A 19,477-nucleotide genomic window follows, 5' to 3' on the forward strand; every position below is an offset into this window, starting at 1 on the left:
AGCCCGTGTCATTATCCAGTCGGCTATTTCAACCTGCCAGCCAACAGTCTGTATTGTTTTGAACTAGTAATGTGCATTCCAGTTCTCAAGTGAACTGAATCGTTTGAATCGGTTCATTCAAAATATTTGGTCAAAAGAATCGTTCACCGAATCGTTCACTACACTTTTTTTTTTTTTAACCTCGTGTAGTGTACCTATTGTAGTGTCCATGAGGTGTACCTAATCACAGGCCACTTCAATAGGGAAAAAGCTTAAGTGAAAGTGAAAAGTGCCACACCCGCCCTCACCCCCACTTTCTGATTGGCTGTTTGATCTGTGACGTCACTTGGACACTCCATTAAGTACACCGCCATTTTCAAATGTACCTAATAACAGGCCACTTTATTAGGGAAATATCACGGTCAAAGGTCACAGGTGTCAAGCTCTAGTCCTCGGGGCCGCATTCCAACATGTTTTCCAAGAGTCCCTCGTTAAGTGCACCTGCGTGAAAAGTTTTTGGTCATTTTCACGTTCTGCCGAGCCAAAACTTTTCACGCAGGTGCACTTAACGAGGGAATCACACGGACGCTACATTAGGTACACCGCCATTTTCAAGTGTACCAAGTAACAGGCCACTTTATTAGGGAAATATCATGGTCAAAGGTCACAGGTGTCAAGCTCTAGTCCTCAGGGCCGCATTCCAACATGTTTTCCAAGAATCCCTCGTTAATTGCACCTGCGTGAAAAGTTTTGGGTCATTTTCACGTTCTGCAAAGCTAAAACTTTTCCCGCAGGTGCGCTTAACGAGGGAATCACACGGACACTCCATTAGGTACGCCGCGATTTTCAAGTCTACCTAATAACAGGCCACTTTATTAGGGAAATATTATGGTCAAAGGTCACATATTTATATTTGGTTTGTTGTTCGAGATTTTTTCCAATGAAAAGGTGTGCCGTGAATGAAAAAAGGTTGGGAAACACTGATTTAAAGACTAAAAATCTATAAAAACAAACAACAAAAAACAACAAACATTTATAAATAATTAAATAATTGTCAATTTTTGCACGTCATCCTGAATGTTGATAGCTACTTAAATGTTTACGGCCATGCCAAACAATTCCTGCTCAAACTTGGCAAATAAAAGATTGATTGATTGATTGATTGATTGATTGATTGATTGATTGATTGATTCGTGTGTGTGTGTGAGTGTGAGTGTGTGTGCGTGCGTGTGTTTGTGAGAGACGAGTTGACTGATACTACTATTGGCTGAACTTGAGTGACAAGGCGACTGATTGGTCGACCTTCCTGCCACTCTTATCTCAGTTCCTCCTACTAGGATCAAATCCTCGGAGCCTTTTCGGAACGCCGCCGTCAGTCTGTCATTGCCTGGGAGACGCCCGCCCGCCCGCGCGCATAAATGTTGCCCTGCGGACGACTTGCCGTGCTGGGACTTGCGCTGCTCTGCCAAGGTAAGTTCGGCCTAACATTTTTCTGTCTATTAGACGGCATTAAATGAAGGTTTTTTTGAGACGTCTCGTTGGACATTTGCTAGACATTTGCTTTTTATACGAATTTTAAACCTCATTACATAACCTCTATACTAAATATATTTGAATAAATGTAGCTGTTAAAACTTGTTTATTGTAAACCTAGAACATTAAATTTGTTAAAAATTGTGCTTGTTCTAGAATGTGAAACTTTTTTTAAATAGGTTTCAGTAACACTGTCATACTTATGTTATGTATGTAGCTGTGGATATAAAACCACCTCTTGAAAACTTCAATGTAAATAAAAACAAATTTTATCCAACCATTACAAACATGAATGTGCAAATAATGTTTTTAATCATGTCACATGTTTAAAGAATGTAAAATCTATAGATACAATATTACAAAAATAAAATAAACAGGGTAGCTATTTTTAATAGAGAACACAACGACTAAATTGTATTACAAATAAGTACATACTTTGTATGCAGGAAATATCAAATAAACAAAACAACCTTCTCAGCAAAACAAACAAAATAAACATCACTCTGTTGTGGGCCGTTGGATAGCCCCTTTGCCAGTGCTGGAGCCTGTTTTCTTGTTAAAGTCATGGGTGTCCATAAACAAAAGCTCTTTCAGAACTTAATTGCTCTTTGAAAAGTTAATAATAGCCATGAAAACCTACACGCTTGCGGCGGTTGTTTCGTGTCCCGTGCTATCAAAAACTAAAAAAAGTCTGCGGTTCTTCTTAAGCATGTTTCTGTTGCTGCTTCAGGCTTTGAGCAAGGCAGCAGCAGCAGTGACGACTCGTGTGACAACTTCACGGACCTCAACCTGTCCCATTGCTTCCTGGGCACCAGCCTGTACGTACGCCTGCTGCTATACACACGCGCCAACCCGACGTGCGGCCGCGAGCTGCACCATCAGCGCTTCCCGTCCGAGCCGCTCTTCAACCTCTCCCGGCCCACCGCCTTCATCATCCACGGCTACCGGCCCACCGGTGCGCCGCCCGTGTGGATCGACCACCTGGTGCGCCTGCTGGCTGAGCGGCGGGACCTCAATGTCATTGTGGTGGATTGGAACCGGGGGGCCGCCAACCTCAACTACCTCACCGCCGTGGCCTACACCAGGGAGGCGGCTCACAACCTGACGGGATTCATCAGAAGCATGCAGGTATGAGGGGGGCCAAGATAAAGGTTCTGGGTTCCGACGATGACAATCAAGTGTAATGGTGTCACCTTCGTCAAGTCGGTGCTCTCAGAAGGATATTTTGTTCCTCAGGAGGAAGGAGCCTCGCTGGATTCGGTGCATCTCATTGGCGTCAGTCTGGGGGCGCACCTCGCCGGCTTTGTGGGTGCCAACCTGAAGGGAAAGATCGGGCGCATCACAGGTAGTTATTCTTTGCCAGGTTTTTCAACAAATACAAAACATCTTGTGCATGAAACCTACTGCACTCTATTTCGTGCTTCCAGGTTTGGACCCGGCTGGGCCTCTTTTCAACAGCGCCACGCCGGACGAGAGGCTGGACCCTTCCGACGCCATGTTTGTGGACGTCCTGCACACAGATATGGACTGTGAGCATCTGAACATTTTCATGCAATTATTCAAAGGCTACAGCAACATCCTTCATGCAGTTCACTGTTGTGCCACAAGAGGGCAGGTAGCACTAAGGTCTACTGGAAATATGTATTTAAAACCATAACAAAAAAAAACACAAAAACGTACAATGCTAATATCATTTCACATACCACACTATATTATCTAATTTAATATCATTTTGTAATAATATAATGTTAGGAGACAAACGGTTCAATGAATGCAACTAAGTAAACTCTGAATGTAAAATGACGTAGTCTAATTTCTGGGCATTGCAGCGTTTGGCCTGCGGGGTGCTCACGGTCACGTTGACTTCTACGCCAACGGTGGGGCCGACCAGCCCGGTTGCCCCAAAACCATCTTTGCTGGTAAAGACGTTTTGGTGTTTGTGTTGCTGAGGTCAACATAACCACAAGACCCCCCTCCCCCGGCCAACAGGAAAGTCTTACTTTGTGTGCGACCACCAGCGTTCCATGTTCCTGTACCTGTGCGCCCTCAACGGCACGTGCAGCCTGACGGCGTACCCGTGCACCTCCTACGCCGACTTCCTGGATGGACGCTGCCTGCAGTGTGAAGCCTTCAAGCCCGCTTCCTGCCCGCAGCTCGGTGAGACCCCTACACAAGTTAGATTAAGTTACAAAAAACTGTTCGGTTTTTCACGGCAAAGTAGAATTTGGGTTTTTTTACCTCTCCTCCTTTTTTTGCCGTCCAGGCTATGATGTCATCCAATGGCGGGAAAGTCTTCTGCGACTGGGACAGACCAAAGTGTACTTCAGCACCACTGCCTCGCACCCTTACATGAGTAAGTCTGCCTGCAAGGGGAAGAAAAAAAAAAAAGAAAACTGCGTCTTCGGACCAGTTATGGAAGGATGCCACAAAATGGATGTTGTGTGTATGTTTTGATAGAGATGAACTACAGAGTGGACATGGTGACGTGGAACCAGTACCTTCGCTGGGGGATGGTCTACATCCGCCTGCATAGCGGCAGGAACGTCACAGAGGCCCGTGTGGACCAGTGAGTGGTCTCCTCCCAAAATACATGCCAGTGCATTCTTTCCACCAACAATTTACTTCACTACTCGAGAGTCTTGTGATGTTAATTCAGCCAAACGTGTTTTTTGTGCAGCAAGCTTCTTCGCTTTGAGCAGTTCACTTCCACGCGTCTTCTGGCCCAGTTTGACGAGGACCTGCCGCACGTGCACAAGATCTCCCTGCGCATTAGCACGGGTAACGTGATTGGGCCTCGCTACAAGATCAGACTGCTGCAAATTCGACTGACGCCGCTGGAGCATCCACAAAGGTCAGACCCCCCCCCCCCCCCCCCCCCCCGGGCCACGGATGTTACACCTGTGGCAACACTCATGCATTTCCTGTTCCTGCACAGGCCACTAATGTGCCGCTTTGATGTCATCATGGAGGAAAACACAGAGGTGGCGTTCCGGCCATCATCATGCAATTCTCGGCGCTGATTTATCGTGCTCGGCGGGCATGATGACAACCTATGGGCGGAGCTACAATCCAGACGATCCCTTATCACGTGAACCAGAATGAACTTTGTAATAATTGTCACGGAGATGGGCAAGAAAGTCAAGCAGAAGAAATCGAAGTGAGGTTAACTGTTAGCTTACCTGGAAAGTAAGCCGCAGCGGTCGTCACGTGACTCCTTTGAGACAAGTTATGCAAACAATCGACACAAGCTGTTGCTGGTTAGTCATGTGTCATGGGAATGAAAAGGCAGGGTTAATTAAAGTGACAGGAAGAGATAAAAGTGCGATGTAAAATATAGGTCATTTACGTACCTGTGCCCGGCGAGCTACCGGATCGGCTCCCTCGGTTATTATGTCTCACGATGCGATCGCCGATTTGGAGGGGGATCTCCAAAAATTGTGAGGCGGGTTTCATGGGGAGCTCTCAATGACATGAGAATGACTCGACATCATGTTCGGACCCAGACGATAATCTGGCCCTTGATGGGATTGAGGTCAAATTAGACCTGCTTATCATCATGTCTGTTTATTTCTTGTGCTCTCCATGTCTTGTGCTCAAACTTGTTTGATGGTTTTACCGTGTGCCTTTTATCACCTTTTCTGTTTCATATTTACGTTTAAAAACAACACGCAAAAGATGTTGGTAAAGTTTGATTTTTTATTTTGCTTCAACATAACATGTCACAACAGATTGAAATAATCCATTTTACTGTTTCTTTTATCACAAACAAATTATTTAGGTTTCATTACCTGATATGTTTCGGCTATCACTTCCACCTTCATCGGAGGATGATCATTCACTCTGATGAAGGCGGAAGTAACATGTCAGGTAATGAAACCTAAATATTTTGTTTGGAATAAAAGAGCCAGTCAAATAATTGACAACTGAAAACAAGATGAACATAGTACAACTTGACTGAAATAAAGTTGATCGGCTCACATATGGAATCAAAGGGTTGGAGAATTTCATCCTTGGACCGATTGCCGTCTTGAGGTCCAACAGCTTGTACGTGCTGTACTCACTCCAACACAAATCACGGTGAGAGCAGCGGGCGGCATCACCAGCTGAGACCTGCGGGGGGGGCGCACCACACACACACACACACACACACACACACACACACACACACACACACACACACGTACACATGCATGCACACACACACATGGAGGGAAGGAAGAAGAAAATTGAGGTTAAGTCAAGAGGCTGCAGCTCTAATGCGGATCACGACAGCGGCGTAGGATTTTTAGCCGCGCGGGCGTGGTCGAGCGGGAAGAAGAAACGGGATTGGACGAGCTGGACGCTGCGGTCGGCGGGTCTTAGGTCAAAGCGAGCGATGCGGTTGTTACACAAGCCGTCTAAAAGAGACACGCTGAGCTGCAGGAGGGAACATCTCAAACATACTATTATGCAATTTGGCCACGACTGAAAAACATCCCAGTGGCAGCCGGCGCCTTGATGAAGGGGGGGTGAAGTTTTTTTTTCCCCCCTCCTCGCACTCTACATACAGAAAAAAAACTTACCCTCCTCATTGTCGTGGCAGTTCTGCATCCTGACGTGCTGTTGGTTTTTTAACCTGGACATCGGGCCGGCGTTGGTCCTGTACGGGCCTCCTCGTCTGGGGCCCTGCACGAACAAGCGCCGGCTTAACCCCGTTCAGCCATGCGATCCCGGCCGGCTGGATCACGCGCACTTGCGAACTCACCGTGTTGCCGTCCCTCCTGTAGTCCCGCTCGTCTCCAAGCATCACATTGGGGGCGCCACAGCGGACTTTGACAGGGGAGGGCGGGCCACTTCCCGGGATGGTGACGGTGACACCCTCCAGACGCTTCTGACGCCGCCTCTCAAGGTCGTATCTCAGGTCGCCAGGTCCGTGCGGCGTCTGGAAACAACCCAAAATGGCGACGGAGTGTCAAGGCCAAGCTTGCTGGCATCCCCATGGAAAGTCGACTTCACCTGCGCGCCGCTCAAAGCGGGAAAGAGCGGCTGGATGCTGCCGGGCGATGGAGCCGTGTTCATGCTGAGGATGACAAAGACGAAGGTCACGAGGAGGCGCATTGACACACGAATGTGACGTGACCTGTAGTACTACTTTGATCGGACAGATTGCGGCATCACGGGGACGTACTGCTTCGATGAGAACCTCTGGTTCAGTGTCAACCCTGTCGCCGTCTCATCTCGGCAGTGTTGTGGTGCAGAGAAACGTTTGTTCAACGTGATGCCGTTGCCTTTGAAGTATAACTCTGCGACACGCACGCAAACCGTCAAGACGTGGCCAGTGACTTCTGGGACGCTGCCGGGTGATTCTGACCTTTGACATTGTGCACCAGCGTGATGATTTCCTGCGCAAAGGCTCCCCCGCGCGCCCCGTCGCTCTCTGGCACGGCCCCCGGCGCCTCCGGGAGGAAATCCGGACGCCGGCGACCCACATTAACCAGGTCCATCGAGAGCTGGCGCTCTGCAGAGTAACACGGCGAGCTGCCGGGAAGATGAAGAAGACAGCGATTCATCATTTTGGTCTTTGCTCCATGGATCCTAAAACTCTTGTTTTTGTACTTAGGATTTTGGCCAGATGCCACAAGATGGCGGCAAAACACCCACTCCTGAGATTGTCACACAGCATCGCCATGTTCTTTCTCAAACCTAATCACCTGTAGATCATTAATTTCAAGAGAATATTGTAACAGGGGCCAGACGGCAGTTCTGAGGTTGAAGGTTTGGATCTGGTCTCTGACTTCCCCGTGGGGCATGTACAAGCTGTCGCATTGCTTACGTGGGTTTTCTTCAGCTTCCGCCAACATTCCAAAGGTTCATGTGAGTGACAACTAACTTGGCTTTGTGTGCCAACGAGGTCTGAGGTGTACGCCGCCTTTCAATCACGTCGGCAGGGAGAAGCTTCAGTTCACCTAGCAGATATGCTAGCAGAGAGTGAAGAGAAGTTCAAGTCTTCTTTGGGGGAGGGGAGGGGCAGTTGTGGATTTGGACTATTTGCTTCTGGGCATGATCTCTAGAAGCTGGGTGGACTGCATTTTCAAAGTCCACCACTGAAAGATCCAAAGTTCAAATGTGGTCACACCAAAGAAGAAACGTGACTTACCTGCGCATGTTCCTGACTTTGGGCCTGCTACACTACGCACAACTGAGCTCAGGTGACGCTGGTGCTACACTACGCACAACTGAGCTCAGGTGACGCTGGTGAGACAGACGCCATGCCACGGAATGATGGCGTCCCGCGCAACATGGCGTGTCCACAGGAAGTGGCGATACAGGCCGGCTCGCAGTTTTCGCAAGGCGGCGGGCAACGCAGCCTGAGCTGAAAACTCGTCTTCAAGTGAGTGGTGTCACGTCCTCCTGACGTTTGAGACTTCATACAGACCTCACATCACAGCTTGGCCACTATGTGGTGATGTCACTTCCTCCCGTTTGCTCTCCCACCTTCTGAGGGTTTCACTGACTGACAAATCAAGCATACAGATTATCTTCATTATTCCCTGAGGTGGTTTTGTATGGAGTGTGATGTCACTTCCTTCTCTTGTCCCGCCTTTGGAGGCTAGCTTCATCTGACTGATTTGTTACTTGCAGCTTTTGTCCTCCTGAAGCTTGTCACCTGATCTGAAATGCCATCCATCTTCGGGTTTTAGGGTAACGTCGGTTCTCCCCGTTGTCCCGACGAGCATCTGATGGACAGCGTGAGCTCTCATCACATCTTCACTCATTAAGTAACAATCTACTGTTTGACGGCAGAACCGGGGCGTCTTCCTTTTGTCCTTCCTCCCGATGGTTCCGTCTGGCAATGTCGGACACTCTCAACTTTGACAACTCCTTTTGAGGTACACGTCTGCCGTTGAAAGAGGACAGCTCGTCACGCTGAAGGAGGGACGCACGTGATGATTGCGGCAGCTCCTTTGTATCAAGATGGTCTTCTCAGCATCTCGTCCGATGTTGTTTACATACAAAAATGTCCATCCATTGCAGTGTAAATGCAGCTGAAGATTCATTTGTTCATCAGCATCCACGTGAAACGGTTTGGATGGAGGTCCACGATTGTTTTAGTGCTCCTGTCAGCAAAGGACGATGTTCCTCGGCGTCAACGGGTTGGCTTGTGTGAACCGCGCTCCTTCGGCTCCTTGACGTGAACATTGTGTACATCTGCATCCATGTTGAGAACATCAGCTTTATTTGACTTTTTCATCTGGAAGAACTTCCATGAGCAATTGTTGCTGGACCTAAAGAATCCTGAAAATGGTCGTTACCATCGTGTGAAGGCAAGAAGAAGACTGTCGCTCTCAATGTTCATCCGTTTAGATGTTAGCAACATACATGTTTGATAAAAGGACGTCCAAGTACTTCTTGAAATGAGGACAACTTGAAGAATGGTCCTTTGTCTCCGTGTCGTGTTAAGATGGCTGAACATCGGCACCCATGTGAGCATTCCTTCAAATAATCAAGAAAGGTTTGCCTCCGCTCTTCAAGGCCGCTCCTCCATCATTGGTCACATGTCGCCGTCACATGATCGTGTTTCTCAACTTCCTCTTTGAAGGCATCCAATTCTTGCTATTTATGTGCAAAAGGCTTTCTGGTCTCTGCCGTTTTCAAAAGATGCTTTCAAGAACTCATCCTGATAATTCAACTCCATTCCGAGAAGGAATGTTCCACGTTTTAGTAAATTAGCGAGCCAACATCTGAATAGCAGGTCCACCAACTAAGGTATGGGAATGTACCTTCCTCCAGGAAGTTGGTTAACTTCTTCTCTTCACCGTCATATTCACCTTGCACTTGATTCCTGGTGTCCCATAAATACTTCCTTCTCAAATGGTCCTCCAGAGGCTTCCTGGATCAGCGTGTCGTCATTTCGTGGCTGTTCCGAGGCAAACGCGTTTGCTGATGGAGCAGAGAGGTGCAGTGGTGGCTCACATCCATCGCAACCCATCTTGTCTAAAAAACTTTTGTTGGCAACTTGAAGCTTAAGCATTCCACGAAATTCCAACTCTTCCTGTGACGTCGTGAAGAAGCTTGAGTGAAGATGTGATGACATCAGAGCATGGGATGAGGTGCTCGTTCCGATTCCAAAAACATCAGAGCAGCCCACGTGAGGTTTGCGTTCCAATTGCATTTCTTTTGTTTGCTCCCGAAGGATATCAAAGACCTATTGAGATGTTGCGGATCCAATTTCATTCAATCTTCTATCACATGACGCACATTCTTGCTGTCCAAGTCGCTCATCTAGCCTGTAAAAACTTGCCTTCGGCGCTATTCTATCCTCTCGGTAAAACAAGATGTCAACTTTGACCTTGATGGACAAATACTATACCTGGTGTGCAGGATGGGCCGGCTCATGTCCACTTTGATGGTGAGTGTTTCCTCCGTTACCACAGTCACGTTTTTGGACTCGGATTCTTTCCACAGGTGCGGTCCGGGCTGGTTCACATCTGGGCCGCTCCCGTGCAAGCCCCGCTCCAGACTAGCAGGCTGGACCTGCTTCGGGCGTCTGTCGTCTTGCGTCCAGCTGGGTTCTTCCTCTTCTGCATTGGGGTAACTCGTTTCCCTTTGGGATCTGTATCCCGCTCTGGGCTCCTCACGAGGAATGTTTTGGTAGCTCCGCGAGGACTGCAGAAAGTTTGTCCGGTTCCCCATGTGACTGATCCTACCTCTGGCGAGGCGAGGACCGCCTCTCCCTCTATGGTTTGTGGGAGTGCCTTGTCTGTCATATCGCCCAAAGTTTGCCCGTTCTTGCGGCGGCAGGCTCCTCTTGCTTTCCGAGCCATTCCCCCATTTATCAGGAAAGTGGTGTTTTCTGGAATCTTCTCGGCCGTCCGGCCCGCTATTTGAATTCCAGAATTGTTCTTGTGAGGAGCTCGCTGCATCGGCATGTTGGTGTCTCAAGTGAAAATCACGCTGTCCACCGTTATCCAAGTGTTCCCGGCGCGGTCCTTTGCGGGTGCCTTGGAATCCATGTTCAGCGAAGTGAGGAGTTCCCGAGTCGGGAGTCTCCCTGTGGAAGGCTCTGTCAACCGTGGCGGCTGAATAGCACCGATCCCCAAAATCCTTGTTGTCCCGTTTGAACCTGTGACAGTGAGAGGACACGTCATCATCAGCAAGAATAAGCAAGCAGAAGGAAAGACAAAAATATCCAAAAGTCTTTGTCGCTCACGAGGAATTGGATTTTGTTGTGACTTTACCCGCTGTGATGTTGGCCGTCCATTTCTCTTCTCGGCCGCTTTAAGGGGGGATGAACATCCTGTCTTTGCCGGCTTCTATTCAGACCTTCAACATTCCCTTCCGTTCGGCTTCCTCTTTGCTCCTCGGATCTAACACTGGGGCTGGCGTCTCGCAACTGCCCCTGGCCCCGCCACTCGTCCCGCCTCCAAGCTGGGGCTTCCTGCGAGTGTTCCGAGTGACTGCGAGGAAGCAGCGGCAACGGTTCCCTACGGAACCTCGGCGGCGAACACTTTGACGTTGCTCTGCTGTTAACATTCTGAAAGTCTTCTCTGAAGCCTCTTCTTTGTCTGTCTGCATTGAATCCGCCATCCCGCTGGGGGGAGCTTCGTGGGACATGGTGGTCCTTGAAATCACGTCGAGGTGACGGCTTCCGCGGAAAATCGCCCTCCTGATTTCGCTGACGCCAAAAGTGATCCTGCGGAGAAGGAGAGGATCTCCTATGGGCTTCTGGGAACATGTCCTCACCAAACCTGCGTTCTTCATTTCTGGCAATGGGCTTCCAGTCCAATGGTCTTCCATAGTGTCCCGCTGAAGCTCTGTTTGGTCCGTGTTGGTCCCATGGGACCCGCCTAGACAGCACAGCAGTCACAATAAGTACAATGAATGTTTTTGATCAACAGGACTTGTTGGCTAACATTGCATGCACCTGCTTTGATGTGATGGCGACATCTGTCGGGACATTCCGGCGGCCTTTAAAGAGCAACAAAAAGTTTATATTAAAGTCAACATAGGAGGTTTTGCGCAGTTTTCATTTCTGACGGAAATGTCACAGCTTGACTGAAGGTGTTAGTGGCATCTTCAAATATTACAAGTGTTAAAAGTTAAAAAAACAGCAACTGTCATTTGGAATAACTGTTTCACTAATGTTGCACGCGGTGAATAGTGTGCGCTGCTTGGAGCGAGGCTATCTCCAGTTAGCATCCAAGCTTATGATAACGCTCCCCCTAAAACTTCCGTCTTTTTTTCACACACTATCGAAAATGACCTGTCCCATGGAAGATATTCTGATATTTTCCAACCCCCAGGAATTAAATCCTAAACGGTGACAGCAACACATAAATGAACAAGTAAGCTAATGCTAACTAGCATATGAGGTACCTACCTGCGACTCCCGAGACGTCCTGCGTTTGATGCCGCAACGGCAACCCCAGCGCGTTTTAAGATAACGATTTGTACACACGAATGACAATACAACACTCGATTATTTGAGTTGACAGCCCTATTTATTGACACAAGTAAACGCCAAATTTGCTTACAGCTGCTATCCTACCCGAATTGACGGTAAATGGCCGAACTCACGAACGTGTTTATCATGTGTTTCCGCTTTTTCTCGTTTACAAGTAGTTGTCAAACGGCGCGTAAGCGCACTAGCGCCACCAACTGGTATGGAGTGTCAGCCAACATTGTCAGCCTCAAGTGTGAATGCTTTTAAATCCAGGTTAAAAACTATGCCAAAGCACTGTACATTTTTCCATTCATTTTATTTTTTAACTTTGAACTTAAAAGTGTTTTACTGTTTTGTTAATGTTATACAGTATATTGAAATAATTATCTTTGTTTCCATGTCCACACAATTCATGTAAAGTGTTTGTTTTGTGAGTTTGTTTCGTTGAATTATTCTGTTGTATGATTGCCAACAGAAAGACACACTTGATAGCTTGATGAAGTTTATTGATGCTATTTTGCAGTAATCCATGCATCGCGTGTACAATTCTATATTCGACCAGGCTGCGGCGTACGAGTAGTAGAGGAGACACTTTATGTTGGCCTCGCAGCCACAATGAGCGCAAAGCTAAAGAATGTAGAACCATGTTTGCCCGCTCCTCACTCACTCCTACTTTGAGGGGTGCTCGAGGTTGAAGGCCTCAGAGGTGACCAGTGTCCACAAATGAGGTATATTTGGGGGTGGGGGTTAGCGCAAAGTCGAGTAATAATAGTGCATACTACACAGTGCAGCGAGTGTGGTTAATCAGTGCCTTACAACTACACAGGAACACTACTCGCAAAAAAATGGTTTCAAATTTTTTTGCGGCTAGTGTGCCCCTCAAAAGTGACATTTTGAGTGACTCTGGTCCGCAAAGCTACAGGTTCCAGCTCAACAGTATGGAGAAAGCAAGCAACGAGTGCGTGCGCTAATATCTCCACTGGCTACGTTTTCTCTCCTGTCTACGCTATTTACACAAATGCGCCAGCTGGAAGGCGATTCAAGTGGGCGCCAGTAAAGATGGTGTTGTTCTTTTCATACATCACCGAGATAACAAGAAATTAAATACGTTAGTATACAACTTGTCTCTGGATTTAGGACTGTCTTACTGCCTTTCCCACCCACCCCATCCCCTAAATTCTGACTTGCCTTCACCTTGTTTTCTGCCACCCGGCACTGCTGGCGGCATCCCGCCGCCCGTCGTTAAGAAATGTTACAAATTGTCAAATTGCGATGTGTCGTCATTCAATCGCTAAATCAACCAGTTAAGTTTGGAGTTGGTGAAAAAGCTTTGTGGAGTTGATGCGTGGTCACGTTGGGATGTTTTGGGGTGGCCGTCAGGTTGTACAAGGATGAGCGGTGGCTGTTCCTGCAGGAAAAATGATGATCGCTGCTGCAGCTGCAGTCGGTTGAAGAACCGAGGATGCAAATCTCCTAAAATGAAAGACGTTCCACGGCGTCTGTAAAACTGGAAATAAAGTCCCTACATTGTGTGAACACTGAACGCTCACAAAGCTTAAAAAAAAACTTTCAGCCGTCGTACCTAGTCTTCGTGCAGCCGCTCACGCATCCACCCGGCCGGGGCCAACGCCGTGGATGAGCGGCGAGGATTCGTCGGCGGTGCTGCCATATGCTTGGATCAGGAGGTTCTCATTAAGGTCCCCCATGCCGCTGCCAGCCCGCAGCTTGGCAAAGGGGGCCGCCTGCGGTTCTACATCCATCGTGTTCCCCAGGGGGCAGCGGTCCGGCCCGTCCGCCACCGGCGAGAACTCCTGAGTGCTGGCCGGCTCGTCCCGGGACACTGGACTGACGGACGGACAAGTGCAATACATTAGTGCTCGTGTTTGGAGCTATTTGTCACGCTAACGGCGAGCTGTCCCTCACCTGACGTCCATGGACTGGACCCCGTCCGACAGCTCGTCCACGCAGCTCTTGCTCTCCAGCCGTCCCAGCAGAATGACGGGTGCCTCGGCAGGAGTCGAGGCATCCTCCTCCAGGACGAGCGGCGCTATCTCGGAGCTCGCGTCGTACACTGTCAACACATCAGTTGGAGTTCATCTTCTATTTCAAAGGCCGTGCAAAAGATTCTTATGCGAGTAGAGGATGTCAGTGCCACCTGACTTTGGTCAAGCCCCCCTTAAAAATTCACCGCGGAGGTACCTGCAGCATCAGGCGGAGCTTCCACGTCACTCTTGCGTGTTCTTTTCATGATTTCTTCAATTCTCTACAACAGAGGAGACGAGGGAAGTGACAAGAAGAAGAAGTTTGATGCACGCGAAACAACTTCTCCCTCACCTTCCTCCTCAGCTGCCTGTCCAGCTCCTCCTGGATATGAAGCTGCTCGCGCTCCCACCTCTTCCTCTCAGCTTCTCTTTGGGCTCGTTGGAAGGCCTCCTCCCTCTAATGAGCATGTTTTTAAAAAAAAAAAAGCTCAAGCACAAAATTCGAGGGCTGGCGAAACAATCACAAAGCGAGCGAAAACAAAAGCGGACCTCTTTGTCCAACTCGTCCTGCATGTTCTTCCATCGCTGCTCCTTCTGCCGACGTTCCTCCTCCTCCCTGCTCTTCCTCTCCTCTTCGCGCTGGGCTCGCTCCACCTCCGCCTGCTGCGCCGCTCTCTCTTGCAGCTCCCGGGCCTCTTGCTGCCTCCTGCGCTCCTCCTCGGCTCGCAGCCTGTGAGGACGAGCCAGGGATTTCAAAATATGAAATGAACGTGTAAAATGTCAAAGAGGATGCGGACTGACAGCTCGTCCTCCTGCCGCTGCCGCTCCTCCTGCTCCTTTTGCATTCGAGCCAGGCGACGCCGCTCGGCCAGAAGCCGCGACGCCTCCTCGGCATCCATGGTGCCACCAACGCTGCGGCCCGTGGGCGTTCCTGGGGACTCTGAAAGTGTGGGGGGAGGACAAAGGACAATTGGTCACCACATCACATATTTTGAACTTTTTTTGTTTGCAGTTCCGCTCTTCACCTGCACACAATTCCCTGCTGGTAGATTTTGACATCTTCTTGTCAGAGTTTTCAGCACATTTGGCTGACTTCCTGTCCAGGGTGCCGTGGTGAGCCCGGTCATCACCGACGGGAGTGGTGGCCCTCTGCCGGACAGGGGAGGGGGGGTACTGGCCCGGCGAGCAGGGCGACTGAGCCCGACTTCTGCTCGCTCGCATCCTGGAACCAGAACGGCGGCTGTGTTGATCATCGAATAATGATTCAGTGCTATTATTTCAAATTGTGTTTACCTTTTTGGCGTAGCAGAACCTTTACTGTTGGCTTTGAAGGATGAACTCCGAACAGGTGCAGCAGGAACTTCTCCCTGCACGTGACATTTACAAATGATACAAGTGCTGCATCATCAGGCAAGACTAAACTTCCACTGTGTGTGTGCTGACCGTGGGCGTTTTGGCTCGAGACGTCTCCTCGGGGAATGCGGCGATGCTCCTGCGGTTTGAAGAACTTCTTTGAGGTCTGTGCTTGTTGGAAGAAGCTGCTCGGTGACACACAACATTTGAGAATCAGATCGACGAGAAGAAGAGTTGGATGAGTCAGTAATGAGTTGCAAGTTTGGGGGTCACCTGTCTCCAACGAGTGGAGGGCAGCGGACGAGTTGGACAGCTGCTTGCTCATTGGTTGGTCTGACGGGGTGGGCGGAGCCAGGAGTTCACAAGCTGACAAAACAAAACACGAGAACGTCACAGACGGCAAGTCAGCCGCAAGTAAGTCAGCGAGCTCGACCGAGAGCTCAGAGAGAGCCGACACCCAAAATGACAGATGAGCCATGTTGACGTCACCAGTTTTCCATGGTGATGAAGAATTTCCTTCATCATGAATTGGATTATGACGTCGCAGGAGGACCGGGAAACATCATCGACAATCACGTGACATTTCAGGACAAAGTCAATCATTGGCTGACTGGGTTGAAACGAGGCGAAGCAATGTTGCACAAATATGAAACGATCAGCTATTGCAAAGGGCTCCCTCAAGTGGTATGCAAAAGAATTTCTGAAATCACTGTTCTAGCAGCAACCTGGATACTGATGCTATTTGATTCCTCCATGTTGGCGCTATCGTGTTACGGTTAAATGCCAATACTGAACGTGTGTGTGTGTCAGTAAACAGCAGCAGGACAGGAAGAGACAGAGCCCTTTGTTGGTCCAAGGGTGGGGGAAGGGGGAACCTCATGACAACATCCAAACATACATAGGGCAGGTAGGTGATGTCATAGCTGTACCACACATGTGAACACAAACACACACAAAAGAGCAGAAGAGCTACAGCAACATGCAAAGTTGGCGAGGAGCAAGCTGGCAGTGACGGGCGGGGTCACACACGGTCACGTGATTTGTACCGTTACGGGCTTGGCAGGTGCCGGAAGCAGTGGGGAGCACATCGGCGCCGATGGCGTGGCCGGGAGGGCTCTTAGTGTTACCTGGCCCACAGGTTGGAAGCAAAAGCATTACGCTCACACACGCATGACAGGGTAGCAAACGTTCATTCGATGATGTGTTCAGTCCAAACAGGAAGGATTCAAACACCAAACATGAGATCTGAGAGGCAAACGTGCGAAGCACGACATCATCGTGTGATTACACGCATGAATCAAAAGAAGAAGCAAGAAATGCGCAAGGCATTTTCAAAATGGCGGCCGGCCACAGAAGCGACATATAAGAAATCAAACGAAGCCGACTTGAGGACAACCATAAGGTCGTCACATAAGGCGTGATGTCCCAGGAAAAGACGGCGTGCGCGCGCAGGTCTCCGTCCTGTAATGGCGGCCGAGCTTGTGTCGCAGTGAGCCGAGCCGCTGGGCGGGTCGGCGCCGGGACGGCCCAGGAATCAATTATTGACCGCGGTGTTGCCAAAGCGTCACGTGAGCCTAGGACGCGTCCGAATGGGCCCCCTCGTTTGTTTTGGGGAAAGTAACACCAGATGAGAAGGACGAGATTTACATGGCGCCGGTGCGCTCAACGATACACGCAACCTTTTCTATACGCACGCACACACCTGTGGCATAATACCGAGGCTAAAATGACTAGAGGAGCGGAGAAGGAGGAGGAGGAGGAGCGGGGAGACAAAGCATCGCCTGCAGCGCAGCCTCCACACCCTTTCCTCCTCCTTTGTCTCCTCAGTGACCTCCGGCTCCCGTGGGTGACACTCACCCTCCACGCCATCCGGCGGCCCTCCCCACGTCCATCGCTTGGGCCTGTTGTCCAGCTGGTCGTGGGCGTCGCCTCCTCCCCTGCGTTCGGCTCCGCACCCGGCTCTCCGTCGTACCAGTGCCTCCAGCCTCTCCTGCTCGTTGCGTTCCGACACGGGGAAGAAGAGACACTCCCTTACTGAGCCATCGCTACGGCGACGCATGCCTGGCGATGCGCAGGGTGACAGCTGCGCCATGGTAACCGCATCCGAGCAGTGGCCTCGCCCCTTCGCCGTGTTCCCACTGCTTTGCTTTAGCGTGAAGCTCGCCGCTTTGACACCAGAGTAGCGAGAGAGAGAGAGCATGGCGGCACACCTCGCTCACTTGCTCTCTCTATTTCTCTCCCCTCCCCCCCTGCCTCACTCTCCCCCCTCCCTTTCCCACCGCCTTACCTTCCTCACTCGTGTCACATCCACACATGTAACGTCCCCATGTGAGGACAAAATAACATCCTAGCATGATGTAATGTCCCCTCGTGAAGATTAGAAACAGGCAAGTATCGATACTGGCCTTATTTTCAGGTATTGGGTACTTGAGGAGACTGCTGATACCAGCAATGATACTTAAGGCAATAAAAAATATCTGACATCAACAAAATTCTCCTCAGCAGGAGTTAGCGCTATACTGCACCAGTTTGACACATTGGCAAAACTTCATCTGCTTCAGAAAAAAGGAAATGTCTCACAATGAGCAATTTTTACCTCATTGTGTTAAATGAGATTTTATAGATGAAATGGACTAGACCAAGAGTACTGAATTCACTCTGAAAAGAATTGGTGGAACATATGCGCCACTCACTCATAAACATGAAAGAGGCGTCACGTTCCCGTAAACACCTCGCAATATGGTGATGATGAGGTCATCGCGTGTCATTGACAAGTGGGGGAGCGGGAGGGAGGGTCCTGGCGAGGATGGAAGCTCGCCAACAGAGGCGCTGAATCAATGAAGATGCTCCCTGAAGACCAGACAGCCTCGGGGCTTGTTAACCCATCACACAACACCGGCTGTTGTGTGCGCAAAACACACTTGACGCCATTTAAATCATAAAAAGCAACACCCCCCTCCCCTCTCATCACAGCATGTGATTTTCAACTTTGACCCTTCATAATGATGTCCAAGAAGAAAATTCAAAGTGACCTCTGACCTTTTCAGCCCTCTGCTGTCGCTGTCGTTTATCCTCGGCCGCCAGGCGGCGCTGTTGTTCCTTTCGCCTCTGGGCCGCCATCTTGTGCTCTCGCTGCTGGCCGCTTCGCTCCAGCTGCTGCTGAGCACGACGATCTTTATCTCGCAGTGCCTCCGACAACTCTGCGCACACGCAAACGAGCTGCACTTTTCCACATATTGCAATGTATCCTTACATATTGCTGTACATGATAAGACATCACTTGCATGCAACCATTTTCTGGCGTCCTCATTGGACCAATTGGCAATCAATAGTAGAGCACATACAAACAAAAAATTTCAGTTGCTTTATGCAAGGTCAGGTGACATGCGGACCAACAATGGCCTGGGCAGCAAATGGTCAAAAGCTGACCTGTGGGGCTCCTCTGACTGGAAGGTGACCGACAAGGAGATGCCTTCCTATTGGTCGGTGGGGTCGCAGGAGGCGGGTCCAGAGCTGTAATTTATTTTTTCACAACATGATTCATTGTGCTGGAAGGGGAGGCAACGATGTAAATATGGAACATAAGCCGAGGAACGAGAATGTGACGGACTCCACGTGTGAACCTGCCAGCACGCACATACCCATCCATCGACATCCAATTGATGTCAAGACATTTTTTCCAACCACTTTCTGCGTAAGACAACTTACAACATACTAGCACTCGTAGCATGTGGTTGTCCTTGCTAGTGAGGCCAAAGAGAGTACTCGAGATGGACAGCATGAATATGGAATAAATTCTTGAAAGCATTTCTAACAAACCATTGATGCCCAACAAATGGTCAATGTCTTACTAGTGAGGCCAAAGTTACTAGTGAGGCCAAAGAGTGAGTACTCCTACAGAGTCCTCGAGCTGTACATGGAAGAGATGCTCCAAAAGCTTTACCTAATTCCTTCTTGTGCATTTCAATGACCTGAAATGAAGAAAAATGTCACCTGTCAGAGCAATCGGACGAGTCGGAACCACTTGAGTCATGATGAGGATGAGCCAAACCAGATTCTAGTCCAAGAACACTTTGGAAGCACTCGGATGAATCAGACTGGAAGAGCGAGGATGAGCGAGGGATGCTATGAAGAGGAAAGAGGAGAGAATGGATGATGAGAAAGGGAGGGAGGACTTCCGGTCTGCTTCCCTTCGCTCATCACCAGC

At 49.4% G+C, this 19,477-nt stretch overlaps 3 protein-coding genes across 7 annotated transcripts; 1 reads left to right on the forward strand and 2 right to left on the reverse strand.

The window, feature by feature from the left end:
- The first annotated feature begins 1,354 nt into the window (after positions 1-1,354).
- Positions 1,355-5,503, forward strand: lipib (lipase, member Ib). Its single transcript, XM_061265200.1, has 10 exons — positions 1,355-1,449; positions 2,243-2,640; positions 2,749-2,857; positions 2,940-3,041; positions 3,342-3,431; positions 3,502-3,669; positions 3,776-3,865; positions 3,970-4,078; positions 4,190-4,363; positions 4,448-5,503. Exons 1-10 carry the CDS (start codon positions 1,398-1,400, stop codon positions 4,530-4,532), a joined length of 1,377 nt encoding a protein of 458 aa, XP_061121184.1. The 5' UTR covers positions 1,355-1,397; the 3' UTR covers positions 4,533-5,503.
- zgc:112982 (uncharacterized protein LOC503771 homolog) lies at positions 5,195-12,104 on the reverse strand. 3 transcript variants are annotated; one of them, XM_061265194.1, is made up of 10 exons: positions 11,873-12,104; positions 11,417-11,460; positions 10,731-11,339; positions 9,863-10,615; positions 6,863-7,029; positions 6,680-6,794; positions 6,508-6,571; positions 6,257-6,433; positions 6,075-6,177; positions 5,195-5,622 (listed from the first exon to the last, which is right to left on the reverse strand). In XM_061265194.1, exons 2-10 carry the CDS (start codon positions 11,449-11,451, stop codon positions 5,609-5,611), a joined length of 2,037 nt encoding a protein of 678 aa, XP_061121178.1. In that variant the 5' UTR covers positions 11,452-11,460; positions 11,873-12,104; the 3' UTR covers positions 5,195-5,608. The 3 variants fall into 3 exon arrangements, with proteins under 3 accessions (XP_061121178.1, XP_061121177.1, XP_061121179.1); XM_061265193.1 differs by having other exon boundaries at positions 6,644-6,794; XM_061265195.1 differs by lacking the exons at positions 6,680-6,794; positions 6,863-7,029 and having other exon boundaries at positions 11,873-12,103.
- A 320-nt stretch (positions 12,105-12,424) lies between these two features.
- On the reverse strand, positions 12,425-19,468 carry map7d2b (MAP7 domain containing 2b). 3 transcript variants are annotated; one of them, XM_061265198.1, is made up of 16 exons: positions 19,264-19,468; positions 18,700-18,783; positions 18,310-18,470; positions 17,128-17,260; positions 16,317-16,397; positions 15,544-15,636; positions 15,361-15,455; positions 15,211-15,284; positions 14,943-15,139; positions 14,719-14,857; positions 14,467-14,647; positions 14,270-14,374; positions 14,135-14,198; positions 13,859-14,006; positions 13,518-13,780; positions 12,425-13,408 (listed from the first exon to the last, which is right to left on the reverse strand). In XM_061265198.1, the coding sequence occupies exons 1-15, from the start codon at positions 19,301-19,303 to the stop codon at positions 13,537-13,539; spliced, it is 1,839 nt and encodes a 612-aa protein (XP_061121182.1). In that variant the 5' UTR covers positions 19,304-19,468; the 3' UTR covers positions 12,425-13,408; positions 13,518-13,536. The 3 variants fall into 3 exon arrangements, with proteins under 3 accessions (XP_061121182.1, XP_061121181.1, XP_061121183.1); XM_061265197.1 differs by having other exon boundaries at positions 12,425-13,442; XM_061265199.1 differs by lacking the exon at positions 16,317-16,397 and having other exon boundaries at positions 12,425-13,442; positions 19,264-19,467.
- Between the last annotated feature and the right edge of the window lie 9 nt (positions 19,469-19,477).

This window comes from Syngnathus typhle, linkage group LG19, assembly GCF_033458585.1.
Source record: "Syngnathus typhle isolate RoL2023-S1 ecotype Sweden linkage group LG19, RoL_Styp_1.0, whole genome shotgun sequence".
In the NCBI taxonomy this organism is placed as follows: Eukaryota; Metazoa; Chordata; class Actinopteri; order Syngnathiformes; family Syngnathidae; genus Syngnathus; species Syngnathus typhle.